Source organism: Lissotriton helveticus, chromosome 2_1 (assembly GCF_964261635.1).
Source record: "Lissotriton helveticus chromosome 2_1, aLisHel1.1, whole genome shotgun sequence".
Taxonomy (NCBI): domain Eukaryota; kingdom Metazoa; phylum Chordata; class Amphibia; order Caudata; family Salamandridae; genus Lissotriton; species Lissotriton helveticus.
The window spans coordinates 351,974,829-351,995,977 of NC_136059.1; the positions used below are offsets into that span (position 1 = coordinate 351,974,829).

The window sequence follows — 21,149 nt, forward strand, 5'->3', positions numbered from 1 at the left end:
TATCTAACAGCAATAAATACTTTCAGCCGCCTAACATCATAAATAGATGTTGAAAAATAACAATTATCAGACGTGCTATGAAATAAATATTGCTTTATTTTTGTGATGAAATGGCATGCATGATTTTTTTTATTATACAATATTGTACGACAAATGTCTGTTGTACACCAACAGCAGAACAACCCAGATAAACCAGCAACCTGTTATCAAAAGCAAGCAGCAACTCATAAATATTACACTAATTGTACAAAATCGCAACTGATTAGATATGCAAACCTTCTTCCAGCACGATTTGATAAAACAAGAAAACATTGTTATTCAGGAACTTATAAATAAAATGTCATTTTGGTTAATATAAGTTACTTTTAACACCCGCTTATTTAAAAATAAATTACATACGTAAAATAAGTAAACAAAATCCTTAAAACAAGAATTCTTTGAAGTACACTTGTTTGTGCTGAAATTCTAATCCATTGTTGGTACTGAGAATGTAAGATGTGATGAACTTGCGCTTATTGGAACCTTGTTTATATTAAACATTTAATTGATTATTTATTTAATATCCTTATAGGATGCCAGACGTGTATTATATTCTAAAATAATTTACTGATAAATATTACTTTTAAAAATGTCTGCAAGCAACACTGCATTACAATAACAAAGATATGTCTTCATTTCAAGGATTACATCATATACTGTGCTACTTTCAAACCTGCTGTTTGCGGAGTCAATCATACTTGTTGGTGAAATCAAATTGTGACAACAATCACATAGATACAGACTGTACTCTCTAGTTTTGAACATCCTTGATAGAACTGTGTCTGGACCATTACTTCCAAGCATCACTGTAAACAGTTCATCATAGAAAATGCAAATTACAACTAACATACAAAATGCCACAGCACTTGAGTCCTCATTTCAAATGTATTATTGCTTTAGTGCATATTATAAAACCTCACAAAGCTTGAATGATTCAAGGAATGTACTGAAACACTCAGTCTCATCACTTTTGTGATGAGCTTTGTCTTGTACGTGCTAGGTTGTTTTTGGATTTAGAATCCTTCAGAGGTACAATCTCACAGAGGATCTTAGCAGGAGGAATAATGGACCTTTAAAGGGAATGTTTGTTTGCCGGTGGGTAGACTTTCTTCCAAATTCACGGACATGTAATTGAGCGAATTATGGCCCATGCACCCACATCCAGGGCCACAGGAATTATGCGACAGGGGAAGACCAAATTTTGTGGCAGAGTTGATTACATTACGAGGCAAGAAAATACAAATTATAAAGCATAATGCAGCACATCTTGTGATAGTATTACCTCATTTTTTTGTCATTGTCTGGACAGAGGTCTCACCCCATTAGTTCCCGTTGAACACCAAATGAATGACAGCATTTGTAAAGTGCTTAGCAATTCAGCAAAGCTTTACCAGCACAAGAGAGGGCCAGAAGTCAAACAGCTACACTGCCCTAGGCCTGAACAGGGGTTTATGGGAGGTAATCTTCAGGGAGTGAGTAAGCAAATTCCATTTATACTTGCTAATACTGAAAAGGAGCAGTCCCTACTCCTGACTGTATGGAACAATGGCACTATAAGTGCAGAGTGGAGGGGGTAATAGTGTTGGATTTTGTTAATCTAGTACTGCGGCCACGCTTATAGAAGGCCCAATGCATGAAAATCAGCACTTTAAAGAGAATACAATGCAAAGCACAGATGTGTCTGGTAACAGATTCCAGTCAGAGAATGCCCACAATGAGATGCGCCACAGTACTTTGTACTGTCTGAAGTCTTTTTATCCATTTATCAGGAACATCCAGATACAAGATGTTAACGTAGTCCCGCCTGTTCGTTATTAATACACTGTCATACAGGCTACTAGAGAAAGATCAGGAAAATTTATGATGGAGCACAGCAAGGCAAAGCAGGTGTTGGCTACTGAGAGGACGTGGCTTATTTCCAACAATTATCATTTCAAATTGCACTATTTAAGTCTGCTGTTTCTAGAATACGTAATGTTATTTCAAAGAACTTCTTGCAAAAGAGGGGATGTCTGCCAGTTGAATGAGCGGACTAGAAATGCAAAACAGGTACATTTTTTAGAAAATCCCCCACAATAAACTTGCATGTATTCTGTAATATTTATACTACTGTTTATAGAAATCCAGTTGTAAGGTATTTTACAAACTTTGCTATAAGAAATAGGACCAAAAGTTGAAATGGTAATTTGACTAGTACTGTTGTGAGAATGAAGACCATTCTCTAACTATAAAGTGTTTTCAGCATCTGTGTTCCTCATGTCACATTCTATCTACCTTACAAGAAGTTAACACTTTAATAAGGTGACTTGTGAATTTTTACCGCTTGAAATTCTAAAATGAAAATAGTTTATTGTGATATTCAGCTGCAGCAAGAATGTACATTTCTACAGCTGCCTACTTATATACATATTTATTTTAAGGGTGCGCTGTCACTGAAGGCATTATGGCGATAGAGGAAACAGAAGGAGTAAGCAAAACAAAACAGTCAGAAAACAAAATAATAGCAGTCCATTACGAAACCAATGCTTCTGTGACATGTTCTTTCAATGTCTTGCTCAGCTTTCTGGCGGACTGGCTGTGGTAAGTGATGTTGAGGATTTGCACTCCCCAGAAGGTTTGGACAAATGATCAGGTCCACTGGCACCAAATGCATAGATGCCAAAAGCGTTCCTTGGAGGTTTCCGAGCTAGCTGCTTTACAACTGAAAACAAAGGCAGTTTCTGTCCAGAATCAAGATACCGGTAGAAGCCCAGGTAGGCCATACGTAACGAGGTTGTTAGGTAACCATCATTAGGATTCATAATTGAAGTCACATGCACTTACAGAGTCTGAAAACCTAGGAGTTGGTTAAAAAAAAGCTTTTTAAATATAAATGTATTACAGATTTAGTTTACAAATGTTTTCAAATGTGCTGTCCTAATATATAAAGTAAGGCCTTATGGAGCCTTTTCTTTTTTTGTTTTTTAAATCAAATAAACTTGTTTTCTCTATATGGTATTTTTTTTTAAAGTAGGCGCCCATTTAAAGATATCATCATCTTTATAAATACACTTGTAAATGTGACTTTTTGGCTTTCATTTCAAAGCATCATTTAATTTTGAGAGTTTGGTTTACAAATATACCACATCTCTTGGTAACTGCTGATTTTGTACCCAAAACAAAGCGTATGTTTAACACTTCAATGCATGAAATGATGATATGAATAACTCTGTGTCCCTCACATTCATAAATTTAACAACATAGGCCCTACAGCGATCTAAATTCTATCAAATCTTTTCTTAATAAAAATGATTTCTTGATAGTTGCTGCTCTGACAAAGAGCACTGCTACTTCATTTGGTCAGAGCACTAGTATAGCAAATTTATGCTATTCAAAAATCCATATTTGACAGTTTATATTAACAGGATTTGAAAAGGCACTTTGTAGCACATAAATATAGAAATATATTATCCTCTACATACCTTTATAGTGCAATATAAATTTAGATGCATTTGTATACCTTTAGTAACAAAACAATTACGCACCACATTTGGTTTGAGGTCATTGTGAGTACCGCATATGAAGTTTAGATTGTAAAAGTAATATTATAAAGCTAGTTTAAAAAACATTAATCAAAATTCTTATATTTTAATCAAAATATGGCACTTTTCCATGAATTTTTGTTCAAACTATTTCGCAATTTACACTCAGTTTTCAATCACATTATAAGGTCAATGCAACAAACATCTAGGGATGAAATATGTACACCTCAAAATCTATTGCACACTGCTTTATAACAACATTTAAACGAAATACAGTTAAGGTCACAGTAACGGATTTTGTCACACATCAATATGATGAATGAATTTAGATTATCCAAGATATTCTTAATTTCGTAAATGTCTTTTTTGACATAGCAGAAGCTAATGCTTAACCAACTTCTGTTAAATACCATATGATAACCTATCATTTTCCTTGCAGAACGGGTCATGAAATGAAGAAGTGGAGATACTGAAAAGAGGGGCATTTTAAAGTGCAATGGTTCTTGTTTCAGAGGTATGAGATACAGTTGTCTTCTATAAAGCAATCTGCGTTGAAAACGTGTTGCATTAGGGTTTTAGAGTCCTCTGATGGATGAGTTTTTTCCATATTTTCTCAAAGTGAGCTGTTTATCAAATGTACAGTGAATGTCACAAATACATCACAGGCTCTCTGCGTATCCATTTAGGAGGATCTGAAATACAACATAAAAATAAAGGTTACTTGAAATCAATTAAACTGCTCAAACATCACAAAAAGCTGCATACACTCTCACCTCATTTATAAATATCCAAGGATGACTAGGAATTAGGGTTACAATCAAAAACCTATTAAGAAAATAACGAAAAATAACGGACTGAAAATATACAATTATGGTTTAGCTCTCAGTCCACCAGTGAACCCACAATGGCCTCACATCCCAACCATAACAAATGACAGCACTAACGGCATCACAAAGTGCAACACCAATAACAACACCAGCACTTCTAACAGGGCACAGATGGGATGGCCTGTGGCCATGCCCTATATGTAGACTTAAATTTGCATTACCTTCACCACAGGGGGTACTGAGCACAGCTTGTAGAAAAGCGGTGTCCGGTTTAAAAGGCAACGGGCAAAACTGTGTGTGTGGCGGACACACATGTAAATAGCTGTATGAACTCTTACCTGTGTCACCTTTGAGAGCATTATTGTTGCATAGCTAACCTCCAAATGAGAATCTGAGTGGCTTTAGGTCTTTGAACACAGACATAATGATTTTTATAGGAATATTTATGTTTTCATCATGCTACTTTTGAATGGTAGCAATTGTTTTCGGTGATTTATCATCAGGTTTTGGAATGATATAATTTGACCACTACTGGTAAACTGCTTATACCCCTGCATATGGCATCACCTTTGGCCAGTACCTGCTGGGCACGTCTTTGGTCTGTGCTCAGTGAGCGCTTCAAAAGGGGTGTCCCATTAGGCTACGTCATGCTCCCAGTCCTTCAACCTCATAGCCGGCATGAACAGCCTTCGATCCTGTAAAGTGTTCTGTGGGCTCACACTGTGAACTTTGCAACACCCTGCCTTTGGTCTTTAAGGCACCAGAGCCGGCTAAGCTTGCCCTTACATAGGCCGAATTTATGTACATTTCAAAGTATTTCACGTTTTTACTCCACTCACATTAAAATGTCTTTCAGACAAAACAGCAGTTCTTGTAGTGAGCACATTAAAATGTGACTGAGGACAAGAAACGACTAATAGTTGCAGATAAACAATTGTAAAAATCATGTAATTATTCTGGAAAAGACAAGAACCAACATCAAAAGAATCTCGAAAATAAGGTAATATGCATTACTGCGCAGCTAAGCGATGAAAAGAAGTAATACTTTTCAAATTTCTATTCTCCAACTTTGAATATAGCACTAGTATCAGTAACTGTAAAATTAGCTCAATATTATGTTTTCTATTGCATGTCCGAGAGATTTAAAAGCCATTTCAAATCCTGATTGAGAATAACAACTGAACACATCACTTTCAAACGAGAAGAGTGAGGGGGGAGGAGCCAAGCTCGCGACCGCAATGGCCGCTCTGTAGCTCGGCTCCGTCAGCCTTCCTGCCCAACACGCAAATCCTGTCAAATATCCTGCTCCGAGACGACACACTCAGGAAGAAACGGAAACGTAAAGCGTTGCTTTTACTCACCGTCTGATCTGGGGGCTCCTGCGTGCTGTGGTTCCGAGGCTGTGCTCTTGCTCGGCCCGGCCTTCGAGGTGTGGAGACCGGAACCTCGCCTGCTTGGATCGGCCGGAGTGGCGGTGTCGACGGCGGCCCCTGACGGGAGAGAGAGCCGACGGTGAGAAGCCGTTGTGCGATTGTCCCGGTGGATACTGACCGGGCCTGTTCTGGTGGCCGGGAGGCCCGTGTGGAGTGCGGTGCGCCACGGACGGGGATCGACTGTGCAAGGGGTGTCCCCCCCGTTGCTGCCTCGTCTGGTCATCCTGAAGCCCTGCGCCCGGAATCGGCTTGTGATGCCCGCGAGTGGTGGTGCTGGCGGAACCCCCGATTTGGTGGCGCATCTTTCTGCACCAAGATTGCCATTGGTGGGGCCTGTGTGAACTCCATGGGGGCCCGCTCCGGGAGTTGCGGAGGGTGGTGACGCAGCTGAACCCTCAAGATGGCGGCCGACGACTTGGGATACGGCTTTCCTCGAGACGGCGGACTTGTGTGGCCGGATTGCGTGGGGGCCTGGTCGCATGAGCCCACGATTGGTGATGTTCTTGACGCCCTGCAGTCCCTGCATGCGGGCTTGGCCCCCAATGCCCCAGTGAAAGGTATGCGGTCCGCCGCCATCTTTGATGGACCGTTCTTCATGGCCGTGGATCGGCTTCGTGGTGACGCTGCTTCGTCCCCCTCGCTTGCTGCGAGGAGTGCTGCCGCTGTCCATCAACCAGTCTGCAAGTCTGCGGCCCCGACTCTTCTGACAGATTTGAGTGTGGAGTGTGGGGACGTGGCTTCCAAGTTGGGGCCTGTTCCTGCCCGAACGTCCGAGGAGCGTTGTGGACCGCTGTTCCGATCTACTTTGGTGAGGTCGTCCTGTTATTCTGCGGGGGAACCTCTGCTTTCCTAGTCGGCTAGACTGAACTCCTGGTTTTTGTTGCTCTTGTTGTCATTGTTGAGAGACCCGGACTGCAGAGAAGGATTCTTGTTTTGTTGCTGGTTACCGGGGCCCCCTGGTCTGAATCCTTGCTTTGTTTTGTTCCGATTGGATGACCTCTCCATCTTGTGGTGTTTGCTACCCACTGCTACCTCATATGTGATAATGATGTCTAAGAAGGGCCAGGGGTGAGCCAACCATAACCCTGAGACCTACTGGTGACCGGATTGTGCTGTGGTTGACCCCCACTCATGATAATATGGCCGATCCCCTTGTGAGTTTATGATACCTGAGACTGTGTCGATCTCGTTTAGACGCTGTGTAATTCCGTGGTTGGACGGGGGGCTGGGGCCAAATGTTTCGTTTTATGGTCCCCTCCCTCTCCTTCTTGATTTCTTTCCCCCCTCCCCTTTTTTGCCACTTTAATCTTTTCTTCTTCCTGACTTCTCTATATTTCGGGTTCTGATTTAGGGCGACAGGCACGCTGCTAGGGGGGGTAGGCCGTAGCCTTCTGCAGGGGTGCAGGGTGGGTTGGGGCTTCTTTCTTTTTCTTTTCCTTAGTCCTATGGCCCTTTTGTATCCCTTTATCGGAGCGCCGCGTCTGTTCCTGTCTCCCTTGGTATGCTTGAGGGTGGGTACTGGAGGCGCGTTGTTCTCTTTCTTGCGCTTCGCGCGTTTCGTTTACGATTCGCATGCCCACCTTGCTGGTGATATCCTTACTTCTTTGCGTGCTTATTACTGTGGGGTGCTTGCTCCAGCGCGGCGTTCTCTCTTTCTTGTTTACATTATTTCTTCCCTTTCTCCTTCCTCTTTTCCCCTCTTTTTCTTTTAGGTAGTATGGCGGGTGATTATACTCACTGTCGCTATTCCGGTTCCTCTGTTCTGTCTAAAAGTGTAACTGGGTGATAAGTGGACACGCGATGAGCCACGGTGGGCGCTGCTTTGCTATGTGGCATCTATTTCTTGTATGGTGTACATTGTTGCTGCTAATTATCCGCATTGATGCCCTTATGTTTTGCTGTTGCTTCGTGGCCCACTTTGGGAACTCGGATATTCATACACTGCAATTGATCCTGCGATACTCCTTATTTAAAAAATTAACCTTCTTTGCTCCTGCTCGATGGCCGTACTTATCCTTTCTAGTCTGACTTAGTTGCTTTTGTATTGTTGGCTGATTCCGGTGACCATCCTTCCGGAGTCATCGGCTGCTCATATTGTGTCGTGGCCGGCCTGAATGGTTGTAGGCCCGTATTTGTATATTTCTTACTGCACAATAAAGGTTTTAAAAAAAAAAAAACGAGAAGAGTGAAGAATGGAGCCACAAATTCAATACAAGCAGTAAACATGCTAAGCTGAAAATAAATGACTACTTAGATTAAATATATTTGTGTAAAAGTAAGAAATACAAAACTAACCAAGTAAAGAACAATGATTAAGTTGGATATACCAGCCGGGCAACGCAACAGATGGCAAAATTTCGTAGGTAACAGAAAAAGGAAGTGAGTACCCCATATAGAAAGATTTTTAGATGCGTGGGGCGTGGCCGGACGCCAATGGAGTAGAGAGCTCTGGTCCACTCTCTTTTCGGGGATCCCCCATCCGGTGCCATCCTGAATGAAATAATGGGTCCCGCAGTGGGCAAAACAACCGAGAGCAGATCGGCGTGCAGTTTTTTTCCCTCCCCCCTTGCTCCACATAGTGGGGACGACAGAGCCGGTCCAGGATTAAGGGAGAGGCAGACACGACAATGGAGACCTTTTGAGGCAGCGGTAGAAAGGCGGCACAAGCAAACTAGAGGGGCTTGAGGGCCGGAATGAGCCCAGGCGCTGGAGGACCCAGATGTACAGGAGGAGGGCCTGGATACTGGTGAGGAGAATAAGTGGACACACAGCACGCTCACAAGCAAGTATCGGCCTGATCCCGAAAACGGGTGGCCGGAGGAATAACAGAGAGAGACCACAAGGCTGGAGACGGACGGGAGTGCGCACCGGACAGGGAAAGTAACAGCAAGCTAACAAAGCGGTGGGCCTTGCGGAGCCTCATACATACAGAGTTGTTGCTTGGAGCTTGGAATCCGTCAGTAGTTGCTGTTAGGTCTAAGGTGACACTGTCCACAGTCAGGTGAAATACATGAATTGTCTCTATAGAGGATGCTCGTTTTTACTTTTGTCAATTCTTCCAAATCCAATTGAAGATAGATTAATCCATAAATGTTTGTGCCATCCGGCACAAAAAAATGAATTCCTTATGGTGTTAGTCAAGCAATGCAGTGATGCGGTCTGTTCATTATGGTTATATCGTATTCACTTATTTATTTAGTCAGCGTGAGAAATACGCAAAAAGGGGATTGTTTCGTCTCCATACGCCGGATTCTTTCCGTCGAACTGAGAGGAGGGAACAGGACGCAGAGAGACGGGAAGCCCTTCTAGACTGACCTAGCCACAAGGCGTAGCCACCATGGGGAAGGTATCTAAAAGGCAACGATCCGCACCGTTGGGAGAGGTGTCCCGGAAGACCCCTCCGTCTACGACATTCTCCAGGCTATAGAAACGTCAAGAAAAGCAGTAGAAACCAAAATTGACACCATCAGAGAGGATTTGGGCCTGCTGAGATCGATCATAGGAAACTGGCGGATCGAGTCACAGCAACAGAGGACGAAGTCCAAAATCTGAAATCTCAAGTGACCACAACCACCCATAGGTTCACAGACATGGAGAAGAGAATACATGCACTGGAACTCAGGGCGGAAGACGAAGAAAACATAGCACGGCGCAACAACCTGTGCATAGTAGGCCTGCCGGATAAAATCGAGGGAAACAACATAATAGCCTACTTAAAAAACTGGATTTGCACCGAAGTGGCAGAGGAAGGACAGTCCCCGTACTTTGCTCTGGAGCGAGCACATAGAGTCCCTTCAAGAGCACCCCCACCTGGACGGTCACCAAGACCAGTGGTGGCACGCCTACTATTTTATAAGAACAGAGACCACATGCTGGGACAGGCACGACAGAAAGGACAACTCAAAGTGGACAATAGCATTGTCAGAATATTCCTGGACTTTTCCCGTGAGGTTCAAAAGCAGAGAGCATCATACGTCACTGTTAAACGGAAACTAAGACAGCTGGGTATACAATATTCTATGGTGTTCCCAGCCAAACTAAGAATGATATCCTCTGACGGGACCAAATTTTTCAATGTGCCACAGGAAGTGTGGGATTGAATCGACCAGCATGCTCCACAAGAACGAGGCGACGCGAGGCAGGAGTAGCAAGAATGGGGAACACACCCACAACGGAGGGAAAGCAGGAAAACCTACAAGCTTACCCACAGCAGCGGAAACACAACGAGACAGAGATAGGGCAGCAGCGGCGATAGTATCCCTGAGTGCGCATGGAAGACAGGACACCTCATCTTTGTCCAGTGAAGACCCAAAAGACTCTGACTCGGAACACAGCTCTAGCACAGGGGGGGAAACCAGCCAAGAACTCCCAGCGGTGACTCCCAGATCGGCAGATTACATTATTTGAATACTGCGGGACACGCAAGTATAATAGAGAACAAGTCGACAAAATGACATACCTGGGGGTCACCTTGGATTCTCGCCTGTCTTGGGACCCACAAATAGAGACCCAACAACTGAAATTCGCCCAAATGACTGGCTGCCTTTTGCGTGAGCAAAAGAAAACTATCACAAAAAGGGTAGCCCCTGCCCTCCAAATTTATGATGTCAAAATCAACACAGCTACACTTTATGGGGCAGAGCTCTGGGGCCATAAGGACCTCACTAGACTATATAGAATACAATGTAGGTTCCTACGTAATTTGGTGGGGTTGCCCCAATCATCCCCACTGATCCCACTCTGTCACGACATGGGCTGTCCACCAATAACCGATACGGTCAGATTTAGAGTGGTGTCACTGTGGAGGCGAATATGGACATCTGAGGACTTGGAGCTCTTCGCAAAGGAGCTAGCCGAGGTTAAAGCTATGGGGGGCTCGGAACGCATCCCGTGGCTTCGCTCAGTGAAAACTAGCCTGTGTGAAATGGGGCTTAGTCATTTATGGGTTTCCCCGGGTATTAACAACTTTCCATCAAAAAAGGAATTTAAGTGTTTATTTTGGGCCTCTACCCGTATGTCCCTGGTCCAAGCCTCCAGTTTGGTGAACTTGACGGGTCGTTTTCTAAGCTTTAAACAGGACTCTGTACGTGAAACATACTGGGACCTAATCACCAGACCGATGGACAAAAAGCTTTACCATCAATTTCGGGTGGGGTCCCTACCCCTGAATTCCTTTACCACATCCTGGGATAAGTCATTCTCTAACATATGTATATTTTGCTCAGGATGCAGGGAAACTGAGGGTCATTTTTTGTTTGCTTGTCCCCAATATTGTGTACCCCGTTCAAAATGGTTAAAACCTATTTTTAAACTTTTGTCCTGCAGGAAAGCCTCGGAAGCTATATGGGCCCTAAAAACAAACACTTCTAACTTGATTGTGATATGTCTTGCCAAGTTTTTAGGGTGGGCTTGGGCAATAAGAGCTAGAAGGATGGCAACTGTCTCCCGTCTATAATGTATCACGTGCAAATTGTGTTTCCAATGCATGGGTTGTTTTTATCTTTTTTATCTTGCTGATGAAATCTTTATAATGTCTGGTTTTTCGAAAACATAGTTTAATAATGTCTTAACTGAGGGATATTTCGTTATATCTTTTATACCCTATTTAATATATAGATACACTCCGTTCTTAATGATTTTGTAAAACTGTGGAGTTTTTTATGAATTGTATTTGTCATCGTGTTTAATTTGTCTTTTATGATTTTATTATCGAAATAAAGACATTAAAATCTGAAATCTGATAATAGAGAATATTAAAAATGGGGGGCCACAGAAAAGTCCAGGGGTTGCAGGGGGCGGGGGAGACAGAGGGCTTCGCTCTTCTCCAAAGTGAGCGCCTGTCCCGTCACTACCCAAACTTTGGACAATTTTTACCCCCGCACATGAGAGCACAGTTTGGATGGGGGAGAGAATCTCACTTGTCCTGGGGAGGGGGAGTTGGGGTGTTTATAAAGTTTCAAGTTGGGGACACTGCTTGCACCCAGAGATGGAATTGAAAATAGTTAGTGATACTTGCATTGGTCAGTATCAATTCTAGGAGGACCCTGGTAATGGAATAGGTAGAGAAAAGGGGAAATAAGTAACAATGATTAAAAGAATGACATAACCTGTTTTCCAGGAATTTCCGGGGCATGCACTCCATGCACCAGCAATATAAGATATTTTCATACCTAAACTGACGCGGGATTCAGATTGCCATGCTGCAGGAGACCCACATCTTGGCCTCTTAGGGCGGGGGCACTACACTGGAGATGGAGAGGACAGGCATATTATACCTCGTTCTCTGCATTCCCGAGGGGGGTGGTGATCTGAGTATGGGCAGGGGTTCCTTTCCAACACACGGGACACAAGGTTGACTCTTAGGGCTGATACTTGATAGTGACAGGGAGGCTGGATGGTCAGGATGTGACACTAATCAATATATATATGGGCCTTAAACTGACCAGGTTGCCTTCCTGGAGACGATGTCTGGTGTCTTAGCACCTCACATGACTGGCTTGGTCGTCATGAGGGGAGACTTTAACTGCGTAGACCGATCCCACCCACCGCTCTGGGATTCCCCAGAGCATAGAACAGCTAGGGCTTTTATAGAACCGCAGGCAAGCTGGGGCTGGTGGACACGGGGAGGTGCACACATCCACTAGACAAAGAATACTCCCACATCTCGCATGCCCATGAACTCCACGTACAACTGGGCACCTTCCTATGTGCACCTGACATGCACGCCATGATATAGGGAGTGGAGTACCTGACACGTACAATATAGGACCACAATCCAATCCTGACGAGATTACAGTGGGGAGCACAGCACCAACCCATCCCTACTTGGTGCCTCAAACCAGAGGCACTGGAGGACCAGGTATTCCTCCAAGAGATCAGAGGACATATCACATCCTATTTTAATGACAACATCCGCTCCACTGACTCCAGGTTGACGGAATGGGAATCAGGGGGGAGGTGTATGCAAACATCTATTAGGGTACGGCGGTGATTATTTACAGACGTGGAAAGGGCGGACCGAGCCTTAAGGAAGATAGAGGTACGATGCCTTAAACACCCAGAGCTCCAACAGGAACTCCTGAAACCGAAAAAGGAAATAGCAGTTCAGGAGGAATGGCTGAAGTGCTTCAACTATAAAACGTTCATGGACCAGACCCGTCAGAAAGGGATAAGGTGGGCAGATTGCTGGTGTGGCTTGCCAACCCGACCCATAGAGGGAATAATATGATAGAGATAGCTGAGCAGACGGGACACCCCCTGTATAGGCAGGCTGAAATAAACAACAGATTCCACAACTACTACAAACAACTGTATAAGAGCTCTGGGTCCCGGGGGGAAGGTAAGATAAGGGAATATTTGGCTGAGCTCCCCTTCCATACACTGTCAGAGGAGGAGGCAGACCAACTGGGAGCTGACATCTTGGAGCGAGAGATTAGAGTAGCCATTATAGAATTAGAGAGCAGGAACTCCCCGGGTACAGATTGACTCCCTAAGGAGTTCTACCCTGCTTACGTGGAAGAGCTGGCTCCCAGGATAGTAGAGTTATATTCAGCAGCAGAGGAGGAAGGAATCCTGCCGAAAACTACCAGAGAAGTAGTGGTGATTCCGCTAATTAAACCTGATACGTCCCCTCTTAACTGTACGGCCTACAGACCCTTGTCGATGCTTAACCTCAACTTCAAAATATTAAGCAAACTGCTGGCAACGAGACTCCTTCCATACATGACCTCCCTGGTTCACCCGGATCAGGCAGTGTTTATACCAGGTAGGAACACGACTCTGAATATAAGACAACTACTCTCTAGCCAAAAACTGGGAAGAAGCGTGGAACGGGAAGGAGTGATCTTCACTGTAGATATAGAGGAGGCCTTTGATAGCCTGGAACTGGCCCGTTGGTCAGGGTGCATACGGGCTGCACGATTTCGGAGCAGTGTCAGGTGGAGTGGGGCACACGCATCAGGGGTGTCCCCTCCCCCCCTTGCTATTCACCCTGGCCGTGGAGCCGTTGGCCTGCACAGCACGGTCAGGGGACAGGGGACAGGTACAGGGGCCTACAGCTGGGAGGGCAAGTACACCACATATCGTTGTACGCCAATGACCTCCTGTTGTTCCTGAAAGATCCAGGGGAAGAGCTGCGAGGGGCTAGAAACATGATGGAGGAGTTTGGGTCTCTCTCGGGGCTTTGAGTTATCTGGCAGAAGTCTTGATTATTTCCAATAGTAGCAGGCCGGCAGCTGCCTGAGAGGTTGGGGGACTTGCAGTGGGAACCCCGTTGTTTTAGATACCTGGGGTTGAAGATCTTCCACTCGCCCCTGGATGTACATGAAGTAAACATAGGGGAGCATTGAGGTCATTAAAGGACAACATGGCTTTCTGGGGGAAGCTCCACATTTTAGTAGCTGGAAGGATTTACTTGTTAAAAATGGTGACCCTCCCAGATTATTGTATTTTACCACATTACCCATGTGGATACCCAGGACATGGTTCCAGGAACTGGACTCCTGCATTTGGACCTTCATATGGGGGACTGGAAGATGGAGGGTGGCCCCGACAACGTTAAAATGACCATTGGCAGAAGGAAGACTGGCAGTCCCGGAGTTTGAGTCATACTACTTGGAAGGGTAGGTAAACAACCTTTACAACGAAACTTTTACAACGCACTACCATTACAACGCGGTCATTACAACGCAAACCATTACAACGCATTGCGCTGGGGGCGCTCTAGGATAGGGAATAGGTTAATTTACTATCCAATAACCTTCCCTAGTGTCCACGGGGACTGGAGTTGGAATAGTCCTGACAGATGTCCTGCAAGGGGACTCCCCGACCCAGGGCACTAGTACCCGCCGTGGCCAGCGTGGAATGGGCGCGCTGCCCCACAGGAGGCTCCAGATGTCCCGCACATCGTAGGTCCTGATGAGACCACTCATCCTAGCTGGGTCGAAACGCCGTCGGCGATAACTGGAAGTGGACCTAGAACATAGCACTCATCATTGCAGAGTTGATTGACCATTGTGTTTGACCGCAATATATATGGTCACTTCCTTTTGATGAATTTTTGTTTGAAATCTTGTACATAATGTCACTATATGTCACCTAAATGTCTTTTTGGTTCTTATAAAATACACTTGGGAAACCTTTCACAGTCACTAAGTGATTCTTGGTTTATTACCCATAGGACTATGTGTAATGCTTTTTTGAAAACTGCTTTGAAAATGAATATACAATTCCTTTGATTATACCACAGTGTTACGCTTGCTCTCTCCTTGTTATCCAGTTATCCCTTATTGTTTGAATAGCTATTATGCTTTTGATGTACCATTGAATATTATTCCTAGACTTTCCACCGGAACCGCTGTTCTTTACATAAACTATGCACCCTGGTTCCTTGTGAGTAGGGTTTCCCTTGTTCCTTTTTTTCGCCTTGGAAATTCCAACGCGCAGAACTGATTACATTGTGCGTTCTCTTCGCCACCGAAGAGATCTAACCAAGGCTCTCCCCACTGCTGAAAGAGACCTTGTGCCACGTCCGAGTTCAGACACCATTTGTAGTCCATCATGTACCGGCGGCTGAGTTCGTCCCCCCTGGCGTTCAGAGAACCTGCCAGGTGTTGAACCACCAAAGTGACGCCCTGGTGTTCCAGCCATGTCCAGAGGTGAAGAGCCTCCTGACAAAGGGTCCACGACCCCACCCCGCCCAGTTTGTTGCAGTAGCACATGGCAGTGGTGTTGTCCGTGAACCCCTGCACTATGCTTTCCCAGACAGAGGGAAGGAACGCCTTCAGTGCAAGTCGGATAGCCCGCAGCTCCAGAAGGTTGATATTGAGCCGGGGCTTCGCCGGAGACCAGAGGCCTCTGATATCCGCCTCTCCCATGTGGCCCCCCCATCCCAGGAGGGACGCATCCGTCACCACTACGTGCTCCAGTTGAGGAAGGGAGAGGGATGTGCCGCTGACCCAATCGCGGTCCGTGAGCCACCACTGCAACTGTCTCGCAGTGCCCTCTGAGATCAGGACATGGTCTGTTAGGTTGCTCTGATGCTGTGCCCACTGAAACTTCAGGTCCCACTGCAGAGCCTGCATCCGCCACCTGACGTGATGCACCAGTAGGATGCAGGGGGCCATCAGCCCCAGGAGATGCAGCATCAATCTGACCGAAACTCGGGATAAAGGCTGAAAGATCGGAATCAGAGCTTGAATATCCCGAACCCGCTGCTCGGGAGGATAAACCCGAAACTGCGCCGAGTCCAGAACCGCTCTGATGAAGAGGAGCTTCTGAGAGGGAATCAGGTGCGACTTCGGCACGTTGATGGAGAACGCCAGCAAATGCTGGAGGTCGGCCGTAGTCTGGAGGTGGGAAGACGACTGTCTGGGGCGAGCCCGCCTTCAACAACCAGTCATCGAGATAGGGGAAGACTGGAACCCCAGATCTGCGCAGATGAGCTGCGACCACCGCCATCACTTTCATGAACACCCGAGGGGCACTGGTGAGACCGAAGGGGAGCACGGTAACCTGAAAGAGTGCTCGTGGCCTACCGTGAACCGCAGGTAGCGCCAGTGGGCCGGCAGGACGGGGATGTGGAAATATGCGCTACCATCCTGTCTCCAGGGTCTAGGGCAGCCAGGACCTGGGCTAAAGTCAGCATCTTGAACTTCTCCTTCCGGAGGAAGCCGTTGACGCTCCGGAGGTCCAAGATAGGGCGTAGGCCTCCTTTGCCCTTCTTGGGTACCAGAAAGTAGTGGGAGTGGCAACCACTTCCTACTTCTGGCCCAGGAATGCGCTCGATGGTCCCCTTGGCCAAGAGGGCCGTAACTTCCTCCTGCAGAAGTCGCAGGTGATCCCCCGACATGCAGTGGTACTGCGGTGGCATGGCTGGAGGGGTCGCCTCGAAGGGGAGGGAGTAGCCCCTTCGGATGATTTGCAGCACCCACCTGTCCGAAGTGATGGTACGCCAGTGGAGGAGGTGATGGCGGACCCTGCGCCCCACTGGCATCGAATGTGCCTGAAAGCTCGGACTAGGAAGGCTTTGAGGCAGATGCTGCGGGAGTGGATGTGGACTGACCAGGCCTCTGTCCCCCTGCACCGCCACGGCGGTTCCCACGTCCGCGCCTAGGTCACTTGTACTGGCAGTAATAGGACTGTCCAGCACAGGGGCTGATATGCCCTCACAAGTAATACCAAGCACCCGCCCTTAGGCTGTAAGGCCGGCTGTAGGGGTGACTACAAGTACTACATGCAGTATTAGGGGACCTGGCACACAGGGATGTGTGTCAGGTCGTGTTTTTATTTTTGTTTGCACCAAAACACGCAGCCGGCAGTAGCAGTCCTGCATGAGTTTGGTGAGGGGCCCCTTAGGTTGGCACAATTCATGCTGCAGGCCGAGGGGGGCCCGCTTTAGTACCTCAGGTCGTAGGTACCAGGGATACCATTTACTAGGGACTTATTTAGGGTGCTAAATGCATTGCCAATTGGGGAACAAAAGAACACTGGTATCAGGAACCTGGTTAGCAGGAACCCAGTACACTTCAGTCAAAGCTGCGACAAATACCGGGTAAAAAGTGGGGCGGTACTGCAACAAAAACCCAGTTTCCTAAAAGTATTTCTTCTTCTTTTTGAGGAATGAGGTGGAGCAAAGAAGGTCATAAGAGTGACGGCTTGTCCGACGTGAAAAGGCGTCACCACCTTTGGTAGGAATGCTGCTCGAGTCCTGAACATCAGTTTGTCTGGAACAAAAGGTGGTGTAAGAAAGCTGGACCGAGAAAGCCTTAAGCTCACTCCCCTGGAGTGCGGATGTTATCATAACCAGAAAGATCGTTTTTAAGGTGATGACAGCTGTGCATTGGTTTAAATGGGATAAACATGATGAAAAGTGAGAACCTAATTTTAGTCTTACATGTGGCATCACAAAAGGCTTAAATGGAAACATGTTGCAAACCTTTAAAGAAACACATCACAAACAGTGATTAGAACAAGAATGACTGGCCTAACAAACATGAAAGGGCTGAGAAATAAACTTTAACAGTGCCCACAAGTCCTTGCTGAGCCACGGACAAAACAAACAAGACATCAGACAATTTGGTCTGCAATGGGTCCGTATGGCGGGTACCACATTGAGCCATGAACGTATCCCAGCGCCCGGCATACACATATTTTGTGGACATGCACCTGGCTGCTAGGATGACTGCCCTGCTGCTGCTACCGAAGGAGTGCCTGAAGTGGCAGGCTGGTCAGAGGACAGATGTTCAAGTCCAGAAGTACTGAGTACCATGCTCTCCTGACCCAATCGAGAGCCACTGCGATGGCTTGGGCTTGGTCATTCCTGATCTTCTTCAGAACTCGGGGCAGGACGGGTAGTGCCGGAAAGACATGCAGGAGTCCACTCGACTACATTATTGGAAGATGCCCTACGCCACATCCAGGTGAACTGCCATTCTTTATCCATCAGGCAGTGTTGACTGAGTTTGCACTATGGCATTTATAGATCCTGCCAGGTGGGGAATCACCAGGTAAATGCTCTACTTATTCAGCCAGTTCCAGAGATGAAGAGCTTCCTAGATAAGGATCCAGCTACCCAAACTGCCCTACTTGTTGTAGCGTCCTCTTGATGGTGGGCAGGAAGGCCTCCAACCCCAAGAACATCATTTACAAGTCGAGCAAACTGATGAGGTGAATCTCCACAGGACATCAGAATCCTCTGATGAAGCGCCTGTCACCACCATCAACTCTGGGTGAGGTATGGAGAGAAGTCTGCTGCTGGTCCAATTGCAGTCAAGCAGCCACCACTGCAGAATATTTGCAATCTCCTCCAACAACTGGATGGAGTCTGACAGGTTCCCTTGAGGTTTCAGATTGCACTTCAGAGATCACAAATGCCACCAGGCATGGATCGCAAGCAGGATGCAAGAGGCTAGCAGGCCAAGAAGCCTCACAATTATTATTATTATTAAATTAAATTTATAGGGCGAGGAGCTACCCGGAGGTTTTCCGGCGCCAAGGACAAATGCAACAGAAAGACGAGATTTACTGATTAAACAACCAGGTCTTAAGGTTTTTACGAAAGCTTTTGTGGTTGGTTTCATGCCGAAGCAGACACGGGAGTGAATTCCATAGCACAGGGGCCAGATAAGAAAAAGAGTGTCCTCCCATGCGTGCTAATTTAAATCTTGGAACTGAAAATTTGGGAAGAGGATCTAAGCAAACGAGTCGGATGATATGTTATGTTATGTTAGTGCTATTTATATTGCGCACGGCTGCTCCAGCGAAGGAGCGTCCCGGCGCATCGACAAGGTGGCGAACACAACACAACAGGAAACAGAAAATGTTATTAAAAATGGGGGATTTAGATTTTAACATAACTGGGAAAACAGAAGAGTTTTAGCGGCCTTGCGGAAAGAAAGCAAGTCGCCAAGAGTCCGGAATTTCAAGGGGAGAGCGTTCCAGAGTGAGGCTGCCCGCACCCTAAAAGAGCGACCCCCCGCCCGACTGAGTTTGAACCGAGGGGCTACCGCTAATTCTTGGTCCAGCGAACGCGGAGTGCGGCCCGGGATATAAGGGCACAAAAGTTGGCGCAATAAGGGAGGCGACAGGCCCTTCAGAATCTTGAAAGATATGCACAGCACTTTAAAGTGGATCCGCTGCCTAACGGGTAACCAGTGCAGGGCTCGCAAAGTTGGACCGGCCGAGCAAAACCTAGGAAGACCTACGATTGCTCTGGCCGCTGCGTTCTGCACTCTTTGAAGTCGGGTCAGCTCGGCCTGGTTTAACCCAATAAAAAGGGAGCTGGCATAGTCCAGCCGAGCCAGAACCGTTGCTTGTACCACAAGTTGACGAGTTGCGGCATCGAAATACTTAAGGGCAGGTCTCAAATTGCGCAAGATGCCGAAGCAGCACGCCGCCGTCCTTTTGGTGTGGCCAACAAAATTGAGGGAAGGGTCCAGCCAAACCCCCAGATTTTTGATCTCCGCAACCGGAGTGGGGGTGGGACCCAGCTCAGGAGGCCACCAAGTGTCTCCCCATAGGTCCGTCCACTTCCCAAAGACCATCACCTCCGTTTTTTTGGCATTTAGTTGGAGACAGTTGGACGTCATCCAACCCGCTACCGCCCGAAGTCCTTCTCTGAATCTTGGGGCATCCACCCCGGAGTCCCCGCTGATCGTGACCGCTAGCTGGGTATCATCTGCGTACGACACCATGGTCATACCACAGAGCTTCACAACCTCAGCCAGCGGCCTCACGTAGATGTTAAACAACGTGGGACTCAGCGAGGAACCCTGCGGGACTCCAAGAGACAGAGGATGACATTTGGACTGATAGGGCGGGGACGCCACACAGAAGGAACGATCCCTGAGAAACGAACGAAACCACTGGTGTGCAGTACCGGTCACCCCTATCTCCTCAAGACGCTGCAGGAGAATTTCATGGGAGACCGTGTCAAAGGCGGCGCTTAGATCTAACAAAACAAGCGCCGCCGTTTGACCTGCGTCCAGAACTGCCCGCAGGTGCTCGACCATAAATAACAATGCTGTCTCCGTACTGTGGCCAGCCCGAAAACCATTCTGGGTATCGTCCAGAATGTTGGCACGCGACAGATGATCAGTGAGGGCGGTGTTAACATGCACCTCCGCGAGTTTGGCTGGCCACGGGAGAAGCAAAATCGGGCGGTAGTTCTCCGATTTTGTGGGGTCGAGAGATGGTTTTTTCAAAATGGGCATTACTACCGCATGCTTCCATTTCAAAGGCACCTGGCCAGATGATAGCGACATGTTGATTAAGTCGCAGACCGGGCGAGCAAAAGTCTGGTCTCTGAACATGAGTGGCTTGAGCGGGTCAGCCGGCGACCCAGACTTGACTCGAAGAGCCAAGGCCGTGTAAGACTCCAAAGAGAGACAGGGGAGAGAGTCTAACACCACCTGATCCGACAGGATGGGTGGCCCCGTGCTGGTTTGTGCAGTAGTGGGAAAGGCCCTATAGATGGTCTGGACCTTCTCCAGGAAGAAAGCCGCCAGCGCTTCACAATGGGTATTGGAGCTGATGGAATTACCGGCAGGCTTCTAGACCAAAGAACATAAGTAATGGGGAGCAGTGCCCGATTTAATTTTAAGCATGTAGAATAAGGCCTTGAATGTAGTCCGCTTCTCGATTCTTAGCCAGTGTAAGTCCCGCAAAGAGCCTGAAATGGAGGATGTTTTGGGTACGCGACATAACAATCTCACAGATGAATTCTGCACTACTTCACCAGGGCCTGGATTACAGTTCTTGGAGTAGTACCTGGCAGCATCCATAGTATCTTCCGGAGCCACCTCAGAATGGTAAAGCAGATAGAAGCTGTC

General features: G+C 46.7%; 1 protein-coding gene across 1 annotated transcript in view; it reads right to left on the reverse strand.

The window, feature by feature from the left end:
- Positions 1–76: 76 nt before the first annotated feature.
- Positions 77–21,149, reverse strand: part of RANBP3L (RAN binding protein 3 like) — a 176,623-nt gene continuing 155,550 nt past the window's right edge. The window contains exon 16 of the mRNA XM_078677756.1: positions 77–4,252. Coding sequence (XP_078533882.1) covers positions 4,209–4,252 — 44 coding nt within the window. The 3' untranslated portion in view covers positions 77–4,208. The remainder of the gene's footprint in view (positions 4,253–21,149) is intronic.